This window comes from Drosophila subobscura, chromosome U, assembly GCF_008121235.1.
Source record: "Drosophila subobscura isolate 14011-0131.10 chromosome U, UCBerk_Dsub_1.0, whole genome shotgun sequence".
In the NCBI taxonomy this organism is placed as follows: domain Eukaryota; kingdom Metazoa; phylum Arthropoda; class Insecta; order Diptera; family Drosophilidae; genus Drosophila; species Drosophila subobscura.
The window spans coordinates 18,521,327-18,546,698 of record NC_048534.1 but is presented as its reverse complement, the minus strand read 5'-3'; the positions used below and the strand labels follow the sequence as shown (position 1 = coordinate 18,546,698).

The 25,372-nt window shown below is 42.2% G+C and overlaps 3 protein-coding genes across 9 annotated transcripts in view; 1 reads left to right on the top strand and 2 right to left on the bottom strand.

Moving 5' to 3' along the window:
- Positions 1 to 944: 944 nt before the first annotated feature.
- Positions 945 to 24,790, top strand: LOC117902141 (leech-derived tryptase inhibitor C-like). The gene is made up of 2 exons (XM_034813277.1): positions 945 to 992; positions 24,498 to 24,790. Exon 2 carries the CDS (start codon positions 24,504 to 24,506, stop codon positions 24,714 to 24,716), a length of 213 nt encoding a protein of 70 aa, XP_034669168.1. The 5' UTR covers positions 945 to 992; positions 24,498 to 24,503; the 3' UTR covers positions 24,717 to 24,790.
- The window catches only part of LOC117902134 (calcium/calmodulin-dependent 3',5'-cyclic nucleotide phosphodiesterase 1), an 86,654-nt gene continuing 63,310 nt past the window's right edge, over positions 2,029 to 25,372 (bottom strand). For 2 of the 7 annotated variants that reach the window (XM_034813268.1, XM_034813266.1), the window contains exons 2-8: positions 22,806 to 23,066; positions 20,052 to 20,634; positions 19,867 to 19,980; positions 19,346 to 19,408; positions 4,487 to 4,736; positions 2,838 to 3,936; positions 2,029 to 2,200 (exon numbers count right to left, since the gene is read on the bottom strand). In XM_034813268.1, the coding sequence (XP_034669159.1) occupies positions 2,031 to 2,200; positions 2,838 to 3,936; positions 4,487 to 4,736; positions 19,346 to 19,408; positions 19,867 to 19,980; positions 20,052 to 20,634; positions 22,806 to 23,066 (2,540 nt within the window). In that variant the 3' untranslated portion in view covers positions 2,029 to 2,030. Of the gene's footprint in view, positions 2,201 to 2,492; positions 2,661 to 2,837; positions 3,937 to 4,486; positions 4,737 to 17,060; positions 17,673 to 19,345; positions 19,409 to 19,866; positions 19,981 to 20,051; positions 20,635 to 22,805; positions 23,067 to 25,372 lie in introns of those variants that run through there. The other 5 variants (XM_034813264.1, XM_034813263.1, XM_034813269.1 and 2 more) reach the window with 3 other exon arrangements.
- Positions 14,735 to 16,500, bottom strand: LOC117902138 (polycomb protein esc). The gene is made up of 4 exons (XM_034813274.1): positions 16,277 to 16,500; positions 16,078 to 16,211; positions 15,838 to 16,009; positions 14,735 to 15,778 (listed from the first exon to the last, which is right to left on the bottom strand). The coding sequence occupies exons 1-4, from the start codon at positions 16,334 to 16,336 to the stop codon at positions 14,867 to 14,869; spliced, it is 1,278 nt and encodes a 425-aa protein (XP_034669165.1). The 5' UTR covers positions 16,337 to 16,500; the 3' UTR covers positions 14,735 to 14,866.

Below are 25,372 nucleotides of genomic sequence, written 5' to 3'. Positions count from 1 at the left end.
GTAATGATTGCTTTCAACTTATATAATTTCATATATGTATGCTTTTATGTATTTTATATTCTTGCACCAGCTAAGGGTCAAAAAGATGGCTAGGATTCATTTGTCAGAGAAGTGTGTTGGCTGGAATTACATATACATGTGTATAACGTAGTACATACGTACTTACCACTAAGGCTACATTTTGCTAATAACATTGAATCATAAATCTCATATATGCATGTACCATATGTATGTATGTATGTTCGAATAGTTGGTTAAACGTTTGTAACTGTTAGTTGGTTTTTAGTTCAACATTGAGATTATTAACATTTTTTTCGCTTTGAAGTTTGCACAACATGTTCCTTGCTTAAACTTGCACAACATGTTCCTCGCTTTGAAGTTTGCACAACATGTTCCTCACGTGAAGGTTGCACAACATTTTCGGCTACAACTAACTCTAATTTATATTTATTTATTTTGTACAGTTTTATGAGAGAGTTTCTATATATATTTGTGTATGCGTATCGCTTTGAGCGTTCAAGTTTGATATACAATTATTTTTACTTTATTTATGTATTTATTATAGATATTATTACTTGTTGTTTAATGGTTAGTTAGAGTAGATTATGTTGCTCTGTTTGTGTTGTGTGTAGACAGCCATGGCATGCACCTGGAACTCCTTTATACACATCCCGCAGCATATGTATGGGCCTGCCACGTGTTCGTACATTTATTGACTACCTTAATAAAGCTATGATCCCAATTTCAGCTGATAATTTGGTACCTTACTGCTAAGCACATTTACCACTGCTCTTTGACACTTAGCCACCTGCGCGGTTTCAAGGTTTTTCTTCTCAATTTCGGAACCCATTTCTGCCTGCTACTCCTTTTGTTTGTAAAGAACAGTGGTAAATCTTAAAAGAATGGTCCCGCTATCAGACATTTTGAAAAACGTTTGAAAACATTTCAAGTTGGTTTAAAGAAAAGACAAAACCCAAACGAAAGTAACTCAAAATCTGTTTTTGCGATTTAAATCCTTCTCTCGCACTCGCCTTCCCGCCTCTCTCTCTCTCTCACTCTCACTCACTTGTCTCTCTTCCTCGCTCTTGTATAAAAATAAATATGTTTTCTTGTTTGTAGAAATTGTGTCTATTATATACTTAATTGTATGTATATATAGTAGTTATATATTTAGGTAGCTATGTGCATTTGTAGAGTTGGAAAATGGTAAGAAATCCTTTTTTGCTTTGGAGTAAAGTCTGTTAGTGGGTTAAGGGGCTAGAGAGTATATATACAAACAGTCGTATAGCTAGCTACTCAGGTATTTGTTCGGTTAGTTTTTGTTCCATTCATCCACAAAAAACCACCACTTCAAGTTGAGCAAATTTTCAATGCAAAAAAGGACACAACAAATAAGAAAAAAAAGAGAAAATATTCCTTGGTAATGGTTACAAAAATAAATGTACTTTAATTTAAATCAAAATATATATTTATACATCAAAACTTATAGAAAATCAATATATAATAAATTCCACATGTCACTAAACAGAAGTTTAGAGTAAAATTCTAACTATAAATGCTCGAAACGAACCCAACAAAATTTCACTGGAAATTTCACTCTTTCTATTTACATAAATTCTACTCGAACTTGGAACTTTTTATTCGTATTATAATGCTTTGTGCCGGTCCTTAATAACTTTCTTAATGCTTGCAACAACATATATTTGTAGGGTTTACTATACATTTAATATATATTTATATTTATATTTATTTTATTAAGTATTTATGTTGTTTTGGGTTCTAACAGATAGATCCTAAGATGCAATTCTAATTTCTAACCAACATTCATTCACATAGAGAGCCGCATCTGAAGCGTTTATTAATCATATTTTCTAGGTTTGCTTCTAAGCGTATTTAACATTATTTTTATTTATTTCTTTTTATTTTGTTCTTTTGGAATTGTGTTTGTGTTTTTGTATATTTTATTTTCCTTTCCGTTGTGTGCTTGCTAATTTTTATGATTTTTTCTTGTAATTATTTGTATTTTTTGTTTAGTTGGCTGCTGCAGCATCTGCCGTTGTGGCCTCTGTCTCTGCCGCTGTGGCCTCTGTTGCTGCTTCCTCGCTGCCAGCTTCCGCTTCCGCTGCGGGCTTGTCCGCATCTTCCGCGGCATTTGCGGCTGCTTCCTCGGCAGCAGTGGCCAAAGCGCGGCTCTCGGCATCTGCAGGTAAAGAAAATAAATGTTAAACGTGTAGTTTTTATTCACTTTTCACAAAGTAAACAAGCTGCCGGAGAAGTGTAACCGTACGGAATGCAGTTTACGCCACTGGTCACACTTTGCCGCTGGCTTTGCACATTTTGCTGGCAAAATCTTTAAACTTAAACGAAGCAGAATTAAGTTCGTGTATTAAATATAATATTTATTTGAAAGCTTAATTTGCGTCATTTTTGCGCCTTCTTTTTGCCTCCAAAAATGTTTTCTATGATGCATTTTTGATTGGTTTTGCATCCTCTCTTCAGTGGTTTCTCTTGTGCTATATTTTGGCTTATTTCTGGCACACTTTAGTTCGGTTTTAAATACAATTTCTGTTCTTGGCTTGAGGCTGTTTCTGTTTCTGTTTCTGTTTCTGTTTGTTGCTAGGCTTGATGGGCGCCGCTCTTTTGGCGCCGATCCAAGAGCTCTGCGTAAGAAGGTTTTAGCATGAATAACAAATGGCTGGCCGGGAGATCAAAGCAAAGGCCATTCAAACTCAATTAACGAAGACTACGGCGAGTGGCAGGAGGCAGGGGCACAGCCAATTAATATGATAATTAATAAAGCATTAGGCTGAAGCAGGGGCACAGGGACCGAGACTCACCTTTGACGGCCTGCTCCTTCCAGATCTTTTTGTTTTCGGCGAGACATAAAAGCCATGGCTTGGGTATTACAAATTTGGATACAGTGCTGCCAGTGAGGCTCTTGCGTGCCATGGGCGGGGCACTGCAATCGGAGGACTTGTCATCGGTGCGACGTTCGGAGGGACGTGGACCCACACGGCCGCTGTCATCTTGCTCCAGCAAAGGCAAAGGCTTCGTCTTGAGCACGGGCGCAATGGGTGCCAGAATGTACTCCAGCATATCGGACATGACGCCCATGCTGGGCTCAACGATAAAGTCAATGAAGCAAATCTGTGACTCTGCGACGAGTGTGTTGTTGCGATCGCAGAGCGGACTGAAGGGCAGGCCGAGCTCCTTCTCGAGGTCACCCTGCCGGAAGAACTCCTCGAGGAGCAGCATGGTCCAGCGCTGATGGACGCCCCACTGCTTGGCCGGGTGGGAAATGTCAGAGCAGTGCAGCACCAGCGACAACACCTTCGACTTGTCAATGGTCGCCTCCTGCAGCGTCAACAGATTCCGCATCGTTTTCATCTGCTGAAAGTGATTGGTCATGTCCGTGCCCAGCACCATGTCGATCACCAGCGTGCGCATCTCCCGGTACTCCTCCCGCGACAAATGCGACAAAATGTTGTACTCATCCTCGCGCAGCAGCCGGAAGCTGGCGCTCACATGATGGTTCTCCAGCACCGCTCGATCGTTGTACATCAGCGCCGTCTCCGAGCCGGACATTACGTGAAAATTGTTGGTGGTGCCCGTGTGCTCGTAGTCGTGGAGCAGCGCCGCCAGCAGCGAGGCAAATATCTCCAAGTCCGTCAGCCAGTTCATCAATCCCGTGTTGCACAAGCAATAATGCATCGTCTGCATCACATCCACCGCATGCAAATTGTTGTGGTAAGGATTGCGATAGCGACAATAGCCCTCCTCCACGCGATGCAGAAATGCCTCCAGCACCCCGGGTGCAATCTTGAATTTGTGTATCACTCCGTAGCGGTTCAACAGATCGTAGGCCACGTATTTAACAACCTGCCCGCTGGCTGCCTCCGTCAGAGCGAATACGTCGAATGTCCAGTCATCGAGGTTCTGCGGGAGAGAGGTAAGACAATTTTGAAGTATATTTTTAGAGAGATTTATGAGATTAAAAACGTATTTCCAACTCCTTTTTTCACTATATTATTTTCTAAAAATATAATAATAAAAAGTAAACTATTTTCAATTATTGACTCATAATTTCATTAGTTTTGATGCGAAAACATATTCAAATAAACAAAAATTAAGTTTTTCCCTTATTTTTGACATTTTTATGGTCACCTTTTCCTTTATTTTTATCTCCCATAAGAAAGATTATTACTGATAAAACTTTTTCCATAAAGTAAAAAAAATAACAAACATCTATTACAATATCGGCTAACGGTGTATTTTTGTACTTTTATTTTATCCCAGAATGGCAATGCCCTGAGGAATTACTACAAAAAAAAAGGTTTCAGAGACTCGCTTTTAGGTTCTTTAAGGCTTTTTTATGTAAAAAAAAAAAGGGAGATAATTTAACTTAAACCCCATCTCTTCTACATATTCTTGCTCTCTTTTTTATAACTTTTAATTAATCTACCATTAAAATTAACCCAAAACTCACCTTTAGCAGCTTGACCACATCGGGTGGAAATTGCATCAATGCCGAGCTGGAGACGCGTCTATAAATGCGATCCACAAAGATGCCCGCACGTATGGCATGTGCCACCGAGCGGAACTTGGGCTTCTCGTCGCTCTTGCGGCGGCTGGTGGCCATCTGGCGCGTGAATGTGGAGGCCAACCATTCGCGCACCTCCGGTGGCACGGCATCCGGTTGCACCTCCGATAACTCATCATCCTCGTCGGCCAGGCGCCTGCAGGTGGTTTGGGGGGATTGGTTAGGTTACGGGGGGGAAGGTGGGGGAAGAGAAAAAAATCTATTAGTTTGGCTGCATTTACAGAAATTTTTTTTGCTAGATTAGTTGTTAAACGAAATTACCAGAAAACAATATTCAAGAAATGTACAAAAAATAAAAGAAAATTTCTATTAAATTTCTTTCCATAAGTTAAAGATATTTTAAAGCTAAGTTTTTAATGTAATAAATTAAAAAATAAAAGAAATTAAATGTTTAATAATATTCTTTTTGTGTGGGTTTAACAATTGGTACGGAAAAAGGAAGAATTGTAGTTTTTATTCGGGTTAGAAAAGAATTTTAAGTGAGCGGAAAATAAAGTTTTATTTTTTTTGGTTATAGTTTCAGACACAGATACAGTTAGACACAGACTAAAGTTAGTTAACAGCTAAACAAGTAAGTGAGTGTAGAGGTAGGAAAGTGGAGGGTGTGGGGGGAGGAGTAAGGAGTAAATTTGCTACTTGGCAAAAAGCTGACAAAGGCAGGCAGCAGAGGTGCTGCAGAGGTGCGGCATGCAACGAGTGGGTTGTGTGGCATGGGGCGTGTATCTGTGTGTTTGTGTGGTTTTTATGGGCATGGTGACTTGTAGGATTTTCTTAATTGCATGCCAAGTACATACAACTACAAACAAACACGTGAACATTGCAACAACATTGAGAACAAAACGTGCCAGGAGACGGGACGAGAGTCGAGACTTTCTGCAGAAAGTCGTCAACTTTATTCTGTGAATTTTGCCCCTGCCCAAGCCATCCTAATTGGCATTGGCAACAGTCGCTCATACAAGTATTTGTACACACACCCACATGTACATATGTATGTATCTGTACGCATAGTGAAATTCCCTTCACTAATTGGTCCATTAGGTGCAGTGTCCTTCTGGGACCCCCAATCAATGCGGTTCTATGGAAACGCCATGAGCAGATTTTTCTTTTCTACATCTCCTCCTATTAAGTTTCAGACCCGTGTAAAATTTATATAAAAAATATTAAAATATACCCTGTAAAGGAGTGTGTGGGTATGCTGAGGGATTTATGTGTTTGTAATATATTTTTTATGATAATTTTTATGCCAGTTGTGGGAGATGAAAGAGTGCCAGTGGAAGGGTAAATCTTTGGCATTATGGAATGAAACATATTATGGAAAATAGGTGTCTTATTTTATAATTATTTTAACAGTCATTTGCTGCTGTCATGTCCTTTGTTAATATTAAAGTAGAAATACTCAGAGTTGTAGCTAGAAGTAAAATTTTCTACAAACATTCCAACGATCATTAATGATACATTTTGCATCCTAAGATTATTTCTACACACAAACTTTTGTAGAGTTTACTGAGCGATAATCCGTGCAATCATTTCAAACCGTTCCAGGTCACCTCCCAGTCCACACTTATCCCATTTCTACACCGCCTCTATTTGCATTGAATTTGCCTGCGTAGTAGATAAAATGGTTCTTGGAAAAACATCTTTCTCTCTGCCATTACATGTTTTATGTATTTTTTTTGCTCGCATCCACAGAGCTGTAAAGCACTTAAGATTTCGCTCTATAGAAACTGAAAAACAGGGCCAAGTAGGGCACTGAGGGGGAGACAGCTCTGAAGCGCTTTCGACTGGAGCAAATTAGCGCAAAATTCAATTATGGTTAATTAGATAAAACTTTTGCACTGACAGGATCTGCGGGCGCTACAGCGAGGTTGGTTTCAGGCCAAAGCTTGTTTGGTTTTTAGCAGGATTAGGCATTGACTTGAGGTTATATGAGTACTCGCACTTCCACAGCGATTAATTTGGAGGTGAGCCACAAGAGGCATATGAGGTGAGGTGGCAAAACCACTTCAAAAAGCCAATAATTGTGGCTGTTTAGAGGTCAAATAATTGGCTTAGCCTTTGAAGGCTTTTAATTGAATATATTTGGAATATTTCGGTGGAGTTTCTTTTGGTCTGCAACAAATTTCAGAGAGTTTTCGCTTACAGCAAAGATTTTTGTCGAATATTCTTTGGACTATAGAGAATCATTTCAAAATTCATGAAATATTTATACATTTTTGAATTATTTTCGCACTTCCCTTTGCACTTCCCGTTGGCACTTCCTTTTGGCACTTCCCTTGCCAATAACTTTCTTGAACCATTAAACCCATCTGGCAGCCACTTCCACACATCATTCTTGCACCGCACACACAAACATTTTCTAAGTGAATTTATTTCTGTGCATTTCCTGACAGAATTCCTCTTTTGTTGCATATTTACATCGTTTGGTTTGCACAGTTCACAGCGTCTAAGGTTTTGATATGTTCTACCAATTGTTTGCTTAATTGTTTTTTTTGTAGTTTTAAATTGTATTTAATACGTGTACCATTCGTTGAGCATGGCATGCTCCGCTTCAGAGACAGACAACATAATGGCAGGTACTTTGGTTTTTATGTTTTACGTGTAGCTGTTTGTATCTCGCACCTTTTCTTCTTATCCTGCGTCTCCTGGGCTCGATACTGAATTATGAACTGTATCAGCTCGACGGTGATGACGCTTTGTCGGCTACTCTCACGCCGCAGACGACTCATGGCAGGGCCGTGAACGGCAACGACGACCGCGATGGTAATGACGATCTGCCGCTATGATGGTTTACCGTTAGCGTTGCCGTTCTCGCAGTCCCTTTCGATCTTTGTGCCGTTACAACAGCGCTGCTGGCCGCCCCTTCCAGCGCCCTTGGGCTCAACATGGAATCGAACGGGAATTGACTTTGTCGCAATGTCGTGCCAGCTTAATTAATATTATTTATTTTCACTTTGAAATTAATACATCACAAAAACACTTTGCACCCGCACCCCTCTCCGTGTAATTAGCTGACAAAATGCGCTTTTAATGATCAGACAACAAGCAAATATTTGGGCAGCCAAAAATTGTGCCGTGGTTGTTGTCTCTCTTTTTTCTCTATTCTTTTCCCGCTCGAAATTTGTTTGATATTTTGTTGACGCTTGTACCTGGCCCGTCGCGAGTTAAATTTAAACTGAAGCTAACGGAGCGCCCTGCCAATGGTTAGCAAAAAATTCTCTTGCCAGAAGAAGCCACAATTCAGTTGCTACATTTGCGTGCGCCCAGAGTCTCCCCCTTCCCCCAGAGAGTGAGAGAGAGAGTGTTCCCCCCACTCCCTGCAGCTCTCGATTGCGTGTACATGGACTGGCAGGGCGCACGCCAACTGCAAAAAAAAAGGAAACAACAAAATGGAATACTTGGGGGGTGGGGTAGGGGATAGGGAAACTGTGCTAGGTGGCCATATCAATTATGTCAGCACTAAGACATTGCCGAGTCATGCCAAGCCCACAGAACTATTATGTACCAAAAGAGGCGACACTGTGAGAAACATTTGGAGACTGGGCAGTTGCTGAAGGGAGTGCTGGAAATGTTCAGCAACATAAATGGTTTTGAGGTTGCAGCGGCAGCTCAAAATAAAATATTTAAATATGAAAAGAGATTTGTTTTGGACTTTTTCTGAGTTTTAAAAGTCAACATTTTGAATCGTTAAAAATATTGTAAATTCGGCATTTTAAAAATGTAAAGCTGCAGGTTCATTACTACTAGCTATAAAATATTTATTTTATATGGAAGAAACTCTTTTTTTTTTTTTTTAAAACAAAACCTTGGCCAGAAAAAATACCAATATTCATTAAACAAATGTAAAGTCCCCAATTTAACAGAAAATTCCATTGCACAGTGAAATATATGTTTTTTACGAGGAATTTTCGTGAGATATTCCCTAAGTATCATGTGTCGGCTATTATTTTAATTTTGTATGAAACTTTTACATTTATCTTTCTTAAAAAGGCACCAGAGTATTTTCTTGCAGTGTATTCCCAAGCTGTAGCTCGTCCACTTACATACAAAGGCAGCCTTACACCCATATAGCACATACACACACTGACACACATCTTTATATATTTGTACTATTTCCCACAAAGCAATTACACAAAATGCTAAAAGGCATCGCCAGCAGAGTCATACCATGAGAATAAAAAAGAGGCAAATAAAGAAGAGGAAAACTGTAATAATACAAAGAACAGGATAGGACAGGGAACACAGAACAGAACAGGGAATTCGCTGAAGCCTGATAAACTCGAGAACGTCACGAATTTATCCAAAGAAGGAGTTTGGGGCTCGTAAGCCGCAACCCGACTTCCTTTCGAAGGCCTTGGCGGTTTGCCTTTTGTTTAATGACTTTGCATGCTCCTCGGCACCCCATCCCCTCACTTACTCTAGAACTTTTCCACTAGATATTAAGCAAGGGTTTAAGGTGGCTATCATAAGGCTAAAGCCAACAGAGGAGGCCAGAGACCAATGAAAACAATTTCTTATTTTCCTCCACAATTGCATTGCATTTCAGTTGTTGTTTTTCTGCTCTTCATTTATATTATATTTTGCTCTGTGCTCTTTTATTATTTATCTGCTACTTCTTTCATTGAATTCTCTTTTGTTTTCTCTTATATTTTCCTTGGATTCAATTTTCATTTCATTTCTTCGTGGCCGGGAGTGAGTCGTGGCGTGCAGCTCGTGTTGCGTGTTGTGGCGTTTGGTTAAATAAATTGCATCAGTTATTGGCACATTTGCATGATTTTCCCATAAGAGTTCCCATGTAGTTTTCCACTCACTTAAACCCATGATATGCAGTCGGATATCACGCGAGCTTTAATCTTGCCAAACACCAGAAAAGGGGCTCACAAAAAAGGATGCAACAGGTTGCAGTTTAGCGCTTTGATTTGTTGTTTAAATATTTAGAATTGATGTGGAAATGGTGGAGAGAAAAGTGCAATTACTTTGTAAAATATTTGCTTATCTTTATTAGCAGCAGCGCAGAACGTTTTGGAGTAATTCAAGGCTACAAGGGTTCAAGTTTCTGCCGGAACTTAAGGGTTCAGTATTGAAAGTTATGAAAGAAAAATGCATTACGTTCATTAAACATTTTCCCTTGCCTTATAAATCTATAAAAACTACTAAAAACTTACTACACCATTTAGTTCAATAGCTTTTTCCCCGCTTAGCACTTCATTTATCAAAGATTTGCTGTGCAAGAACCTGCAGCAACTTTCTTTAAAATTCATAAAAATATTTACAACTTTCCTTCCACTTTTCGCCCTGCAATTTTTGGCTAAAATATGCTTTTTGCCTTGATCTCTTTTGTGGTGTGTTGTGGTTGATTTTAAGGGTCATTTAATGGCAAGCAGCAAAGACAAAAATGATGCCACTATCGCAGCCATAAAAAGGGGCCAATGATAATGCGTAAGGGACCACCTCCAGGATCCCTGCTCGGTGCTCCCTGGGAAGCATGCCACTTAATAGTTATGCGTGCAATTTCCTGTGCTTGTGCCCCAAAGCGTTTTTGTCGTCGCTGTTCAATTTTGTGAACCCACCAATGGCCCTGCCCCTCTTCTTTGGGTTCTCTCTGTTCGCGTCTGTGCGGCTGCCATTGTCGACACACACGGGAAATTGCTGGCAAATTGACAGCTTTGTTTTGTGCCAATGATTTTGTGTTGTCTGAAAAACGTCACACACAAAATCGGCTCTGCTCGGCTCGTCTCACATGTCCCATTAGCTACGAGTACAAGCCAGAGCCATGTCCATAGTTATGGAAACGGCGGCAGGGCAGACCAAGGACACAAGCGTGTAATATAACAAAAAAGCCAGAGAGAGAGAAAAGCGGGAATGCTGGGAATTCTCTGAATGCTCTGAATGCCATTGCTGCGAGGGCTGCCAGAGGTAATTGCGGTTAATGAAAAGTAAATGGAATTTCCACATGGCCAAAGACAAAATGAAATCATTTAATCCGAGCAGGAAAATTGAAGTTATGAGTAAGAAATTTTGTAGCTTAAGCAACAGTTAAGACTGGTGGTGGAGTTTTTTTTTAGCACAGAGATTGAAGGTAGGAGTGTGGCACATTTACTGACTAAAACTGCAACGATTTAAAGATCACAAAAATGTAAATTCAGCACACAGAAAATATATCTAAGATCGTTAATAAATCCACAACTAAACCAATCAATTTTTGCATGCAAATTTCAGCATTTTCTTTCTTCGAAAATCTCTCAAAAATCTACTGGAACCTCAAGCAACCCTCGCCCCTTGTGCGACCCACGGCTTTGTGCGATTAAAGTGCGTATTTTCCCATTTTTGTATGGCCAGCAAAGCGGAAGACAGGACAAGACCTAATAGTAGTAGCCGAGCAGAACAACAGCACAGCCCGAAGGTCCTTTCATTGGATGTCAACCGCTCCCACTCGCTGTGGGGGGACACTGGGACTCTGCCTATGTGGCAAAAATTGGCAGTTAACATCATTTGTTATTGATTTTTGCATTGGGTAATATCAGCTGCTGTGCGTCTTGGTCTTCGTCGACTGTGGAGTGGCCCTTAGTGTTGTGTTGAGGCTATTTGCTTTCAGTTTGCTTTGTGGGTCACTCCCAAAAGATGATTGATGAGTGGCAGGGACTACGACTTCGCCTACGACGTTTAGGCCACTGTTAACTCTGGTAATAACCTTCAACTTGTGGCCCAGAGTGTGGGCTAGAATATTCCACTATTGACCTACATAATATCCGTAGAGTCAGAGTCGATTCGGGGGGCTTTGTCTGTGTCTGACTCATTTGAATATTGTGCGAGGAGAAGAGTTGGCAATTTTAATTGGTTTTTGGTTTTGCGATCTGCAGGTAGCTGTTCTACCATTAATTATAATGCACCATTCATCACTTAATGAGATGCAATCCACGCCAGTTGTTCAATCAGTGTTAATGACTATTAATGATACAGAGATCCCGCTGCCCCCGCAATTACTTGTCTGTCCTTTGGCTCAGCCGTGGAGCGGGTTTGCCTCGCGTCTGCCGCTGCATCATAAATCGCAGAGTTTCCTTTTATTGTAATAATTATTTAATTGTGATTTATTGTATAATTTGTAGTTGTTTCTATTAGCTTGTTGTGCACTTTTCACATATTTCGGCGAACATCTGCGGCGGAGTGTGTGACGGACGAGTCCGAAAACCGAAAACACATTAAATTTATTTCGAACCTTATCGGCATGAATGAAGCCGCAAATGGCATTTAATTTGTGAATTTTTTCAACTAAAGATATCTCCTTTTGCTTTCATGATTACGGCGACGACACTCACACCTCATATCATACGAGTGTATGCCGTGTGCCTTATAGATATGTAGATATATAGGGGGACTGCCTATATCTAACAGACATTTTTACATAAATATTGTGATTCCCTCCCCAAACGTTTTCTTTTCTTTGCCTTTTCTTGAAGTTTTATTATTTGCCTTTTTATCATAATTAAACAAAGCCAAAAATTGCGTCAACGATGGGTTTAGTGATAAGAAAAGCTTCGAATGCTTATTGCCAGACAGATTTTTGTGGAAGGAGAGTGTCTGACGTGCAAATATTTAAATTGGAATATGTTCATACATTTATGAATACTTTAGAGAGCACTTCAAAGCATTATGTTGTTTTATATTATAAGAATAAATGACAAAATCCTTAACTAATTAATGCATAATTTACATATTTTTAAGAGCAACAAATTTATTTTTTTGGGTTACAGTTTGAGTGCAGATAAAACCATCAAATTCTTGAGAATATTTACTCTCAAATACCCTCAAGAAAAATCACATAAAAATAGGTAAAAAAGTTGATTAAAATTCTTCTACTTAAATTTCTACAAATTCCCCTATTTCTGTTACCTAAATGTATCATAAATAATTCTTAAAGTAAAATACAATTTCAATGTATTCCGCCTGCGACTATTAAGGCAACCCATCATTGCCATTGTCATTTCACGCCCTCGCATTATATCCAGACCGAGCGCAAAGTGTCTCTGGATCGAAAGTCATTTGTCCTCCCCCGCAGATTTTCATTTGTAAAAATTGTTTGGCCTGCTTTGACTTCATTTGTCTTCATACATCGAAAGTGGGCGTACGCCCTCCCCCACCTTTTAAGAGCTTAAAGTGAAGTCGTTGCCCTGATTAGGTGGCTTTTAGCTCTGCGACTAACTTGACTTGTGTGCTGCTGCTGCTGTTTGTCAAAAAATGACAAGCTAAAACTAATTTCGGTGTCGGCGGCACATGTAAAACCGAATTAGAGTGACAGCCAGAAGGAGGAGACACTCGGTTTAGCCCGCGGCATTTTGGCTTGATTAATTTTTAGAACGACAAGTGGAAGACGCAAATCATCATCAGCTACTGTGCGTGTGTGCGGTAAGTGTGTGTGTGTGTGTTGGGTGGTTTTTGTGGCGTGAGTAATCCAGCTTGAGCGCAGAGTGCGGTGCGGGTGCGGGCAAGGTGAATTCACTAACAAAGTGACGTTCTCCGCTTATTCACCACGCTCAGAGAGACAAGTGCTAGAACGGGATGGAGATGGAGATTGCACTGTGGTGAAGACGCAAAGACACCTTGTAAGTAAATGCACCTTGGGTGCGGCGGGTAATTTGCGTATTTTGACAGTGAAACAGGCGCACGCGAGACACAAATAATAGACCGCTGCATCTGAAGTAACTCTCCCACAAGTACTGGGTATAAAAGCAGCACAGAAGCAATCACAATCACGCTTTAGACGACACCAAGACGACACACAAACATGACAAACAGAACACACACGACAAACATGACAACTAGGATGCTTAGGTTATGGTAGTTGGTAAGGACAAACCGCAAGCGAATGATTCGTCGTTTATTCGAGTCGCTGTACTCATTCTCATGGATGTGACTGTGACGACGCGCATAGCTGAGAACATGCGTGGAGCTGTGACAAACCGTGGAGGAGGAGGAGGAGGAGATCGATGTGGTGGTGTTCGTGGTGATGTTGGTGTTGTTGGTATTGTTGGAATTGGCAGAGTTGCATCTGATGTACGCGGCACATGCAAGCGAAAACAAACAATTGACAAAACAAGTTGCAGCGGCAGACAATACATACAGAACGGCTGTAGCTTAGACAGCTTCAATTTCAGCCAGCAATTTATGGCCAAGGATAAGCATCAGCATCAGCCTGGCAAACCCAAAAAAAAACTCTAAAGGAAAACATTTGAGCCCAGTCCAGACCGGTAACAGTCGTTCGACTTTGCGTGTCAAGACGCTTGGCTGTTGCCAGGAGAGTTCTCGGAATCTTCTATTGACAACTTAATACCCCTGGCAAGCCCCAAGCACCAAGCCAACTTTAGCTAATTACTCATAGCAGCCAAATGGAGTGGAACGGAGAGCGGGGAACGTACAACGGAGTTGTTGTCAGCCAGAGTCGGAGTCGGAGTCGGATCAGAGTGCGGTGCGGTCAACGAACGTCGAACAAAGGAGATGCAAAACCCAATCAAGCTAAGAACAATGTTACGAAAAATTGAGAATATTTCAATAAACGAAGAGTGGGATACCCTTGACTTGAGTGTGATTGCAGGCAGCTCTACTGGAGCAGTTTTTCCTGCCTTTGCAATTGGTTTTATAAGTTTCTGCCCGAAGCAGGAGGCCGTAGAAGATATTCCTGCCATATTTGCATACATAAACATCTCTTAGACAGAGAAATTCAATTAATTATAAGGTAAAATCTAAGAAAAGTAAACACACATCTCACACATTTCATCTTTTACGTTCCACACTCCACTCCAAAGTCAAAGCATCATCTTGGCAAGGGCATACGTAATCGTTGTGGGACATTGTTCGCCTAATCAGTCTGCTGGGAGCTGTTATGGCTGCTGGGATACGTTGCCTCGCCTCCGCACTCCTTCTCCTTGCTGGCAGTTTCAATTTCGTCGCATTTATTTGCAGCATGACAGGGCAGGGCATGCCCGTGGCTGCTCCTGCTGCAGCAATGCATATAAATGACGTTGCAATTGAAAGCCATTTGTTATGCGAAGCTTTGCTTTAGCGCCACAATTAGAAATGGCCAACTGGGGACACAAGCACAGCTTAAAGAGAGAACTTAAAGATGCCGACAGACAGACGGCCTTTTTACATTCGATTTGATTTAATTGTAACAAAAAACTAGGAACTAGACAAGAGGAAATGTTGTAAGTGAGTTTTGGCCACGTGAGATTTGGTTGTGGTTGCTGCTGCTGTCGCTGCTGTTTCTTTCGTTAATCAAATGGCTGCAGCCTGAGGTCGATTCCAGCGCCACACGGTGGCATCATCGCACACATAGACCAAAATGCTAGCATCTCTGGAGAAGGCTATCTGCCGCACCGTCGACACACTGCGCTGGTTGTGCAGCGTCGTCATGTGTGCACCCTCCGGATCGCTGGGATCCAGCTCCCACACATAAACCTTTCCATGCTGATTGCCCAGCGCGATGACTTTGTGCCAGGGGTTGAAGCCGAAGCGCACAAACCAAATCTCACACTCGTCATAGTCGAAAGTGGCGATGAGCGTGCACGACGAATCGTTGGGCTTGACCTGCTCAAACGACTGATGAAGCTGTCCGGGCTTCCAGCAGATGATGGCATTCTCGCAGGATTTGGACAGCACAAAGTTGCCGAACCACTGGACACAGTCCACATAATTCCGATGGATGTCGCGCGTGGAAAAGTCCGGAAAGTGCCGCGTCTCTGTGGGAAATGGCATCGTGGACTTCTCCTGACAGAATGTGTTCGAGAGTTCCACTTTTTGCTGAAAGTCCGCGCTGTCCAGGCACCACAGCTTCAGGGAGTGATCCATGCCACTGGAAACGATGCGATCGCCCTTCATGTTAAAGTCTATGGAGAGCACTTCATCGCGATGCGCCTCAACGCCACCGAAAATGGCAATGCAGACGTGCGTTTGTATGTTCCACAGGCGAATGGCATGATCCTTGCTGCCCGACAGCAACAGCTGCAGCTTGTGCGGATGGAACTTGAGCTCATTGATGGCCTGGCCATGGCCCACATAGTTGCCCACAGCCTCGTTCTGCTCAATGTCTATGACGCGCACAACACCCCGATAGCCAGCGGCAGCCAGCAGCGGTGCGGAGCTCTTCAGATCATAGGACCAGGCGCATGTGTAGAATACTTCATCCGGCTGCAGAATCCGAATGGAAATCAGTATAAACAAGGTATCGCCCATCTGGTCACACTCACATCTGGGTCCGCATAGCAATGCAGCAGCTGCAGTCCGCCCTTTCGTGGGCACTCGTACACGGTGCACCGATTGCTGCCCGCTGTGGCAAACACCTGGGGCTCGTCTTTGCCCAGCAACGTGTTGAAGGCCACACCGAAAATGCTCGCTCCATGGTTCTCCTTCGCGTGTGTGCTTTAAGTAGACAAGTTCTGTATGGTTTTTGGCTGTTCCTTTCTATTGTTTGCTCCCCCACCACTTACTCGTATTTGTAGGCGGCTACCGTTTTTGGCTTCGATTTGGTGGAGCGTCGCCCCCGGCGTTTGCTCCTCGTGCTCGACGTCGGCGATTTGCTGTGCGATGTGGTGCTGTTTGTGGTAAAACTGGCCGACTCATCCTGCCAGCCGCAAACTATTAATTTTCATTTTTCACTCAGTTTTCACTCCATTTGCCATTACTTACGCCGCATGAGTCGTCCGAGTGCTCGTGCTCGTTGCCGTTTTTCACTTTATCACTGCTCATTTTTGATACACGACACACGTACGCACAGTTGTCGGGTTGTGCGCGCAAGCCGGCAAAATTAACAATTGATTTTAGCGTATTTAAATGTTTTTTTTTTTAAACAAATGCAAAAAAAGATCAGCTCGGGCAGTTTTGGCGGCAACAATGTGACCGCAGCTGGTGATCGCGAAAATACACAAGTATATCGATGGGCCATGCCGCTAATCGATAGGCGCAACTGGCGGGCAGATTTGAAAAATGTAAATAAACACATGCGCAGGCTATTTATAAAAAAAACAAACATGAAGGACAATAACATGCCATGAGAATTCATGTGTGGTATAAAATAACATATACATTTATGTACATTTACATAGTTTATGTACATATACAATAAAATTACGTAGAAGAGGGTTCAGGTTTTTTTTGGGTTTCGGGGGTTAAACATATTTACAGAGTAGAAAGCGAGCAAAAGATTTGGGGGAAAGGGACAGAGGCTAGACAGTAGATTACAGCACAGCATTAATTTATAGGACAATGGTCAGTAGACAGAGAAAGACTTAGAGAAAGACAGAAGTTAGAGAGACAGAGAGAGAGAGATAGAGAGTTCAGTGTTGGTTAACGCAAGTCAAATCATAGAACGAAAATCAAAGACAACGAAAACGTAAAAAGCATAAGAGTAACGGTAATGTAAGGCTAATTTTGCTGTTAGATTAGGTAGAAGAAGAAACCATTTTTCAAGTACGTTTTATTCGTCGACATAGATCTCGCCCAGACCGGTGTACGCAGGCGTCTTTGTCGGTGCACGGTCGCTTTATTACTGCAACTGCTACTGCTGGAAACACTTTCAGCCGCAACCGCCGCTACAGTGGAGCTGCTGCCACTAGTTGTCGTCGTTGCAGTCGTCGTGCTTGGCGCTGGAGGAGTTGGCGCACTTGTATCAGTCGCTGCAGGCTTTGTCATCGTGTCCGTGGAGTGGTGCTCTTCTAGGGCAGATTCTGTCACCGTCTCAAGTGCTGGCACTGTTTTTGTCACCTCTTCGGTGCCGCCACTAGGCACAGTCGCTGGCGGACCCGTTGGCCCGCTGTGCGTCTGTGGTGCCATGGACACACCTTTGGTGCGGCTCTCTATGCTCGCCTGATTGTCAGCTGTGCTTGGCTCCTGTGACGCCTGTGACTCTACCTCCTTCTCCTTCTCCTCCTCCGCTGACCTCTTCTCCAGGCAGCAGCTGCTGTTGGAGTTGTTGTTATCCTGCGGCTGCTGCTCGCCTCTGCCGTCTGTCTGGTCACGGCTGTGGCTGTGTTGGCTGCAGTTGAGATTCTTGCAGTTGCCGTTGCAGCGCTGCTTTGCCGACTCGCTGCGGGTTCAGCGAGTGGGTGACAGCGAGTCAAGTGCAGGGCGGTCGAGTGTTTTTCGCACAGCAGTTGGCAGTGAGTAAATAGCGAACCGGTACAGGCGACAATAATGTTAGAAACGAGACACGTTGTTGTTGTTGTTTGCATTTTTGTTTGTCAGATATTGTGTGTGTGTAGGTGTGAAATTTTATTTAGTTTTTATGATATATATTTTTTTCATATTTGTTTTGGCAATAGAAAGAAAAAATATAAATAGTACATCAGTTGAGAGTTTTTGATAAAGATTTTAGTTTTCGGTTTATGGATTATTTGTTTTAGTTCCCAATACCCCAAAAGGAAGCCACAGATCTAACAACAGATAAAGTTAATCCGACCTTTAACTCGTTGAAACTTTGTCTCTCGTTACTTGTACTAGAGATGAGCGTGGGTCGGGCACACGTCAAGTAGCGAGACAAAATTCTGTTGATATTTTAAGTTAAAGAATTCATTTAGCTAAAATTTGTTTATTCATGCTATGCCTGCACTTTTGCGTATGCCCCAATTCCACGTCCATCTCTGGTAGTTGCCGAAAAATAAAAGCAAAAACTTAAAAATGTCCCAACAATTGAGTGGGGGCTAAAGGGCGCAGAACAACCTTCCTCCCGGGCGAACACACACACCTCGCTTGGCTATGTAAATCGAGGAATCGTGTCATGTGTCAGGGGGGGTAAATAAATGTAAATAATTCATGTAGAACATCAAGCGTATACAATGGGATACCCTGGCGTACTCCATGCATATTGCAGCTGACATTTTGGGGTCTGTAGAGGTTTGGGGGACTTAATTGAATGTGTGATAAATAATAAAAATGCACATTGGTACGGGGGCTTAGAGTTAGGAGTGGGACACTTTGTTCCCTCCAAAAAATCAAAAACTCTTTCAAAAATATCCAACAAGAGCCAGCAGATGAAGCTTTTGAGAGGCGAAGTTAGAGCAGAAATTGAAGAAGACGATCCAAAAATCACACACACAGAATTCCATCTGGTGAAGGAACGAACGACGAATAAATGTATAAATCGAGCACAAAAAAAGGACATCGAGAGAGGTAGATCGAGAGAGAATATTCAGAGAGCAGACAGTGGGTTGTGAGGCTATAGACAAAAGATCTTCAATATTACGGTGCTGCGTTTCATTAGGGGATTTTGTGTGATTTGGGAATATCCGGAGGATATTCTCATACCAGATAAATACACAGAGTTTATACGTTACGTAAGGCTAGAAGGCTAGGCTAAGGATTCTCTGTAAAACGTATGAGAATGCGAGTGGAATGACAGAAAGACAGAATATAGAATGATGGATGATAATGGGTCTAGTCTGTTATTTTTGATACTGGCAGAGGCAAGGCATCTCGAGACACATGAACAGAAGAGAGCACTACAAAGTATGAGCATAGAAATAGATTTAAAAGAGTTTGGAAAAAGATTAATGAAGAGAGTTATGTGGGGGAGTGGTAGGTTGAGGTTGATTCTGGTTTGGAAGTTTGTAATGTGGGTGGGCGCACGATTTTTGGGTATTTATTATTTCTGTATTACGAGTTGTTTGTTGTAGAAGAGAGATGTTAGAGTTAAAAATCAACAGAGTTAACGACAAAAACGAAAAACCAAAGCGACAAGATTGTGTCTATGGGAAAACTTACTCTTCGTTCTCAACGGATGAAGACGCAATCTGCCCCAACTTTGTTTTACCTGTTGTGGGGCTTCTGCTCAATACACAAGCATGACAGAGACACACACACATAGAGAGAGGAGTAACAGTTATCGTAACGGAAACGAAACGGAATTGGATATAAAAAGAAAAAGGTATTCAGATATTTGTACGCATATAGAAATAAATTTAACTCTTAAACATTAAACTTCGGGGCGAACTTCATTTGAGTTAGAGATGGATTAAATGACACATGGAATGTGGATGGTAGGTTGGGGGATAAGCTTGCCTTGAGTGCAATATTCTGTACATTTTGGAACCTACTCAAAATACAATTACAAAGCCTAAACCAATTTGTTGAGCTCGTTGTGGGAAGCTGAAGCACAAAAGAGTTCCGGTTGAATCAAATATCCTGATGACACAATGCCCGCCAAGAAATGTTCGTTTTTAGGGGAAGTTTATGGGAAACATGTGCAGAGTGTGTGGGGTGCAGGGTGGGGGTGCTTTACCTACCTTGATTCGTCTATGAAGACAGCTTCGAGTACACGTGCCGCATAATGCAGATTCCGCTGCATGTCCTCATAGGCAACGGTCTCGTGATCCATGCGGCGGAGAAGACTGCGTATTCTGTGGGAATAATAAATATAATTACATTATACATATATAAATTTAATTTAAATATAAGTTTTGAGACTCACCTCCCAGCCGCTTTGTTAAGTGCATCTGGCGTATCGACTGGCGGTAGGCTTTCGGTTTCCCATTGTATCGCACCGAACGATAGATTCGACGTTGTCTCGAACGAGTGCTGCGACAGCGGATTGTCATTCTCCCGCGACATTGGGGCGTGGGCGGTGGGATTTAGCGATTGATTAGTAAAATATTCCAACGAATCGCGACCCGCATTCATTTCGGTTGTTGACGGATTTGCCGACGACACTTGCGTATTCTCGGGCAAATAGTTTGACGCGTTCGGCGACGAGGGTTGCATTTTGCTGCTGGCTGCGACTGCGGCTGCGACTAACGGTAAATGACTGCCGCTGCTGTTGTTGCTGTTGCTGTTGCTGCTGCTGCTGCCCTGCTGCTCAGTGGCTGTGCGGGCTGCGCCGTTAGCGCCGGACTGCTGCCTGAGACGCTCTGCAAGTGGTTCACTGAGCGGTGCCTGGGCGAAGCTGATGCTGCCGGCGGCCGTTGTCGGATGCGAGGGCGAGGTGAGCTGTGACGCGTCAATTTGCGAGAAATTTCGACTATTCGTGCGTCGAATAATGGTCAATGAGCCGTGTCCTGCAAGCAAGTAGAACGAGAAAAAGTTGTAATAAAACTGATTTTAGTTTGCCTGCCGCTTTAGTTTTATTTGTTTTCCCTATTGACACATTGATTAAGGCGCAGGCTGCTACTGCGATCTAACGAAGCGTGCAAGAGAGTCAAGGCGAAGGCACAGTGGTTAAAATATTATTTTATGGGCTCAAAATAGTTGAGACAAACGCTTCATTGCAGGGCAATCTCTTTCTCTATCTCTCTCCCTTTCTAACGCTTGTCTCTCTTCGCGTGGTGAATAAGTTATTGCTGCTCCCCACAGCGGTCAACGTGTGCTTGACCCGAGGCTTGTTTCAAGCATTTTATTTTGGCTGCTTGCCACTGTTCGCATGCTCAATCCTTTTGGGCTTTTGGGCATGCCAATCGACATGGAATCAATAATTTATTCACATCATTTAAGGGGCATACAGTTAGTTGCTTATTTATTTTGAGCTCCCAAGTGAGAAGAAAAATGCTTAACGAGCAGCGAACAAAACCCCTTGGAGAAGTAACTCCCACCCTTGCTGCTTCCCTGAGTGGCTTCATCTTCTGCTTTTCCCTTAAGTTGGAAGACTTCACACGGGAGTGTGTCGAAAAATTGCAAAAGGATTTATCGCTCTCTCAGCCGCGCTCTCTTTCTTTCTCTCTGTTTGTCAAGTGCTGAGTGGCGCACACACAGAAAGCTCGAGCAGCTTCTCTGGCAATCTATCTGCGAGTGTGGGTGTGTGAGTGTGTGGTCCCCAGTCTCCCTCCTGCCTTAAACGAGGGACAGCAGCAGCACTCGTGAGTGTCTTGGCTTTGGGGTACGATAACTGCATTCCATTTATTTTGACAGTGCAGGTCGGTGGCTCTCGACTCTCCTCGACCCGAGTTGAGTTGAAGGGGCACGCCATAAAAACCCGCTTTATGCTGCACTTAAATTTATGTTACACCCGAGATTCCGCTTTTCCTTAACTGCTAGATACCGCTGGCAGTCTTTATCGACTCAAGTTTTGGGATGAAATGTTTTATGTGCCGCTTTTACTGGCTACTCTTCACGGCTTTAATGGCGCACCAACGCTTCATTTTACCGCACAATGTTGAAGCAAAATGGCTGGGGCTTCACCTTACAGTGAGCAAAAACCAACAAGCAACAACACACGCCACGTGGCTTAACTTTAATCCATGCGAAAGGCGTAATGGATACCAGCTGGACTGCACCATTAAATGTGCGGTTTTGGTTTTCACTTAAAGGGGGGTCCTTTTTAATTTCGGAACTTTAAGACAAAGTGCGGGGAGGTTGGATGGGAAATCTGTTGGAAATTGTCTAGTCTCTGGCATTCCAAATGATTGATCTAAATTGTAGAATCAAAGCATTTCTTGCCTTACTTCGAATATTAATTGAGGCTTTAGTTTAATCTCAATGTTTGGCTAGTTGTAGATATGCTTCGGTATCAGTATCTGAATTATCAAAATAAACACCGATTATGTCTGCTATCTCTTTGTGTGTCATCGATTTATCATCATTTATCGGCTTATCAGCGAACTATGTGAACTCCGTGAAGTTTTTCTGATTTTAATCAGCATAATTAGGGACTCGAATGAGACATAATTATTCTAATACTTTTTCGCTATTTCAGCTATCAGTGTGCATGTTTGAACAGGTAGCCATCGATAAGTTATCTATCTGGCTATCGATGAGTTGATTTATCGATCAATTTTTAAGCTACCGTAAAATTAGCTGTCTTTGCTTCAGTTATCGATCTACAAATATTTAATGAGGTTTCCTATTCCTATGGAATTTAATTTCTGCAACCTAAAAGCATTGTTAAATGAATTTCTCATGCCTTTTTGTAAACCTGATAAATCCTTTAAGACATTCCACATTTAATTAAGAATTGTGTGCACTTCCTCTACCCATTTCTATAATCAAATGTAAGCCACTCTTCTACCCCAAAGACTACCATTTGAAATCCAGAGATTTTCATAATGTAAGCCCCAAACTGCAGCTCGGTGCAGCTGCTGCAAGATGGATTATGCAAGGACTGCGGTCTCCTGTCAGTTGCACGAAATAGAAATTATAATGCGACCCAGCGAGCCAGCGACCTCCCGCAGTCCCGCACCGCATAAAATATGCAACGAAAAAGGAAAATATAGAAAATGCCATAAGCTCTACTTACTTGCCACTTGACCATTTATTGTCGCATTTGGGCCAATTCCAGCAAACTCAGAGACTGTGGGACTGCCGGCGGCCGTCTCGTGTCCGGGCGTGGTTATCCCAGCACCTGCACCAGCTCCAGCTCCACCACTGGCTGCACCGCTCGCTGCTCCACCAACGGCACCACCTGACGCCGCACCACCAACGCTGCTGCTGCTGCTGCTGCCGGTGGCACTACTGGCCTCGTCTCGCTTATTGGGCAAACTCTCCGGCGTGCTGGCAACTGCAAATGAAAATGATATGCAAAAAAACGAGAAGTTAGTATGAGAGATTTTGTTGATGGGTAGACAACAGGTTTGGGTCTGCTGTGCATAGCAATCAGAAATATATATAAAGGGTAACACATTGTATGTATCTGTATCCCTTTGAGCCCCCAGCCCAAATCCCTTTTGTTTTGTGCCATTCCTTTATTTTCTGCTGCTTTTTCGGCTCAGCCAAAGTGTATTTTTGTGTGCTGTTTTTTCTGGCCCAAAAGGCTAAGCGAACGTTTTGCTTGTGGCTTTTGGGCGTGTACCAGAAAATTAGACTTTAATATGGAAATAGTTTATTGAAAATTCAAGCGCTTTAACCAGAACATTTTTGGGACAGGAATCAAATCAAATGCTAGGTAAATTTTGATGAATAAAAAAACATTAATTTCCTTACGAACAAATGGGAAATTTGTGGAATTTAGAGGTAACTTATAAACAATTATTACGTGGACTTAACGTACACACAAAATAAGGATGAAATTGAGTTGAAATTGGACTGAAATTATAGCCATATTCTGAGTCACTTTATAAGGTTACAAAAGGCTCTAAAATTGCCCAAAAATACAGATCTCTTTATATGTTTCTAAATTGCATTTTTTAAAGAAAGAATTCTAAATTTTTTAAAGTCAACTTTTGGGGATAGATATATTTAAAAAGAAAAAAAGAAACTCTTTTGTTTCCGAATGCAAGCAGCGTCTGCGTATATTTTCAGTCAAAAATATAGATCATTCTGCTACTATTTTCCCCAAAGTCAGAGCATCTAAAAATATCTAAAATTAAACTAACAAAATACAATTATTTCCCTTTTTCCTTAAAGCATTTCGAATGCGTTCAACTTGTACGCATTTTATCCCTCTACTTTGATTGTGCGCCTTCTTCGCTCGCACTAGAAGATTATCTTGAAATTGCTTTTTATGCGTTGAAAGGCTTTTATTGGGACAGGGCTCAGGCTGTGTTTTTTCTCTCTCTGCTTACTGTCAGTCGCCAAGGCCAACCAACAGCTGCCAAAGCTACAATAAAATCGGTGGAAAAACAAATACATTTTCACATTTATATTTATTTTATTTGTGGTGCAAAACAAAATCCCCGCTTAACAGAGCAAAGGTGCGCTTCTTGCTCAATCAGTTTTTCCACGGAAAATATACTATAATTATTTATTTACTTAACTAGATGATGATTTTCTTAACAAATTTAACAAACAAATGTCTAGAATAAATTATTGACACTAAAACAGCGACGAGCTCTGTGGCTCTCTCTCTCTACGTCGCTCTCTGTGAAGTTGTGTGGTGTTCGGGTTCGGTTTCGGGTTATCTATAAATGACTGCCAATCGTTTGGGCAAAGCCCCAGTCTTGTCTAACCAGTCAAAGCGTTGCCACACACACAGATCAACACTAAATCCAATCCAATCATGCGTTTCTTCGCCTTGATCGCCCTCTGCCTGTTCGCCCTGCTGTCGCTCACCGTGGCCCAGGAGGAGTTCTGCCCGTGTCCGCGCAACTTTGAGCCCGTCTGCGGCTCCGACTCCAGGACCTACTCCAACAAGTGCGATCTGCAGTGCCAGGCCACCAAGGCGGCACGTCAGGGCCGCAGCATTACGCTCATCAAGGAGGGCAAATGCTGAGAAATCAAATAACAACCAAAACCCGATTTATGCTGCAAATAAATACGTGTCCAATGTGACCTTTTTGTGTATAACTTTCTGAGTGTGTCTTTGCCATTGTGGCTCTTGTTGTTGACCCAATTGGTTAGCACACACGCTGCGGGAGTCAACTGCTATTTGGACAAATGTTGGCACAACTAAGTCGCAACAATAACTAAAAAGTTAGACCAGGGCTGGCAGGCCACAGACAAACTTGGGAAATGGAAAAGGAAAGTGGGCGAAAAATTGGTCGCAGGTTTTGGAGTTGAAATGGTGGAAAGAAGGAGAAATATTTTTTGCTCTTTCAATACTGCAGTTCATCGAAATCTTGCCAGAAATATTGCCTTAAATTTCAATAAAATATTCCAACATTTAATAATATTTATATTCTCTTTCTCCAAATTTATTTTGCACACCTTTGCTCAATCTTTCTGCACTTATTCGAAAGTGTAGACAAAACAAAGCTTATCTGCGAGAGTGCCAATTTTGAACCTAATTTAATCAAATATTTTGGCATGAATCATCACAGTTATAGATTAGTTTTTGAGAAGGAAACAGATAGCAGATAGGAGTACGTGTATCTGCTCCATGGCTATCTTTGACGCTGATCCACTTGATCCTCGGCACTAATGATTCGC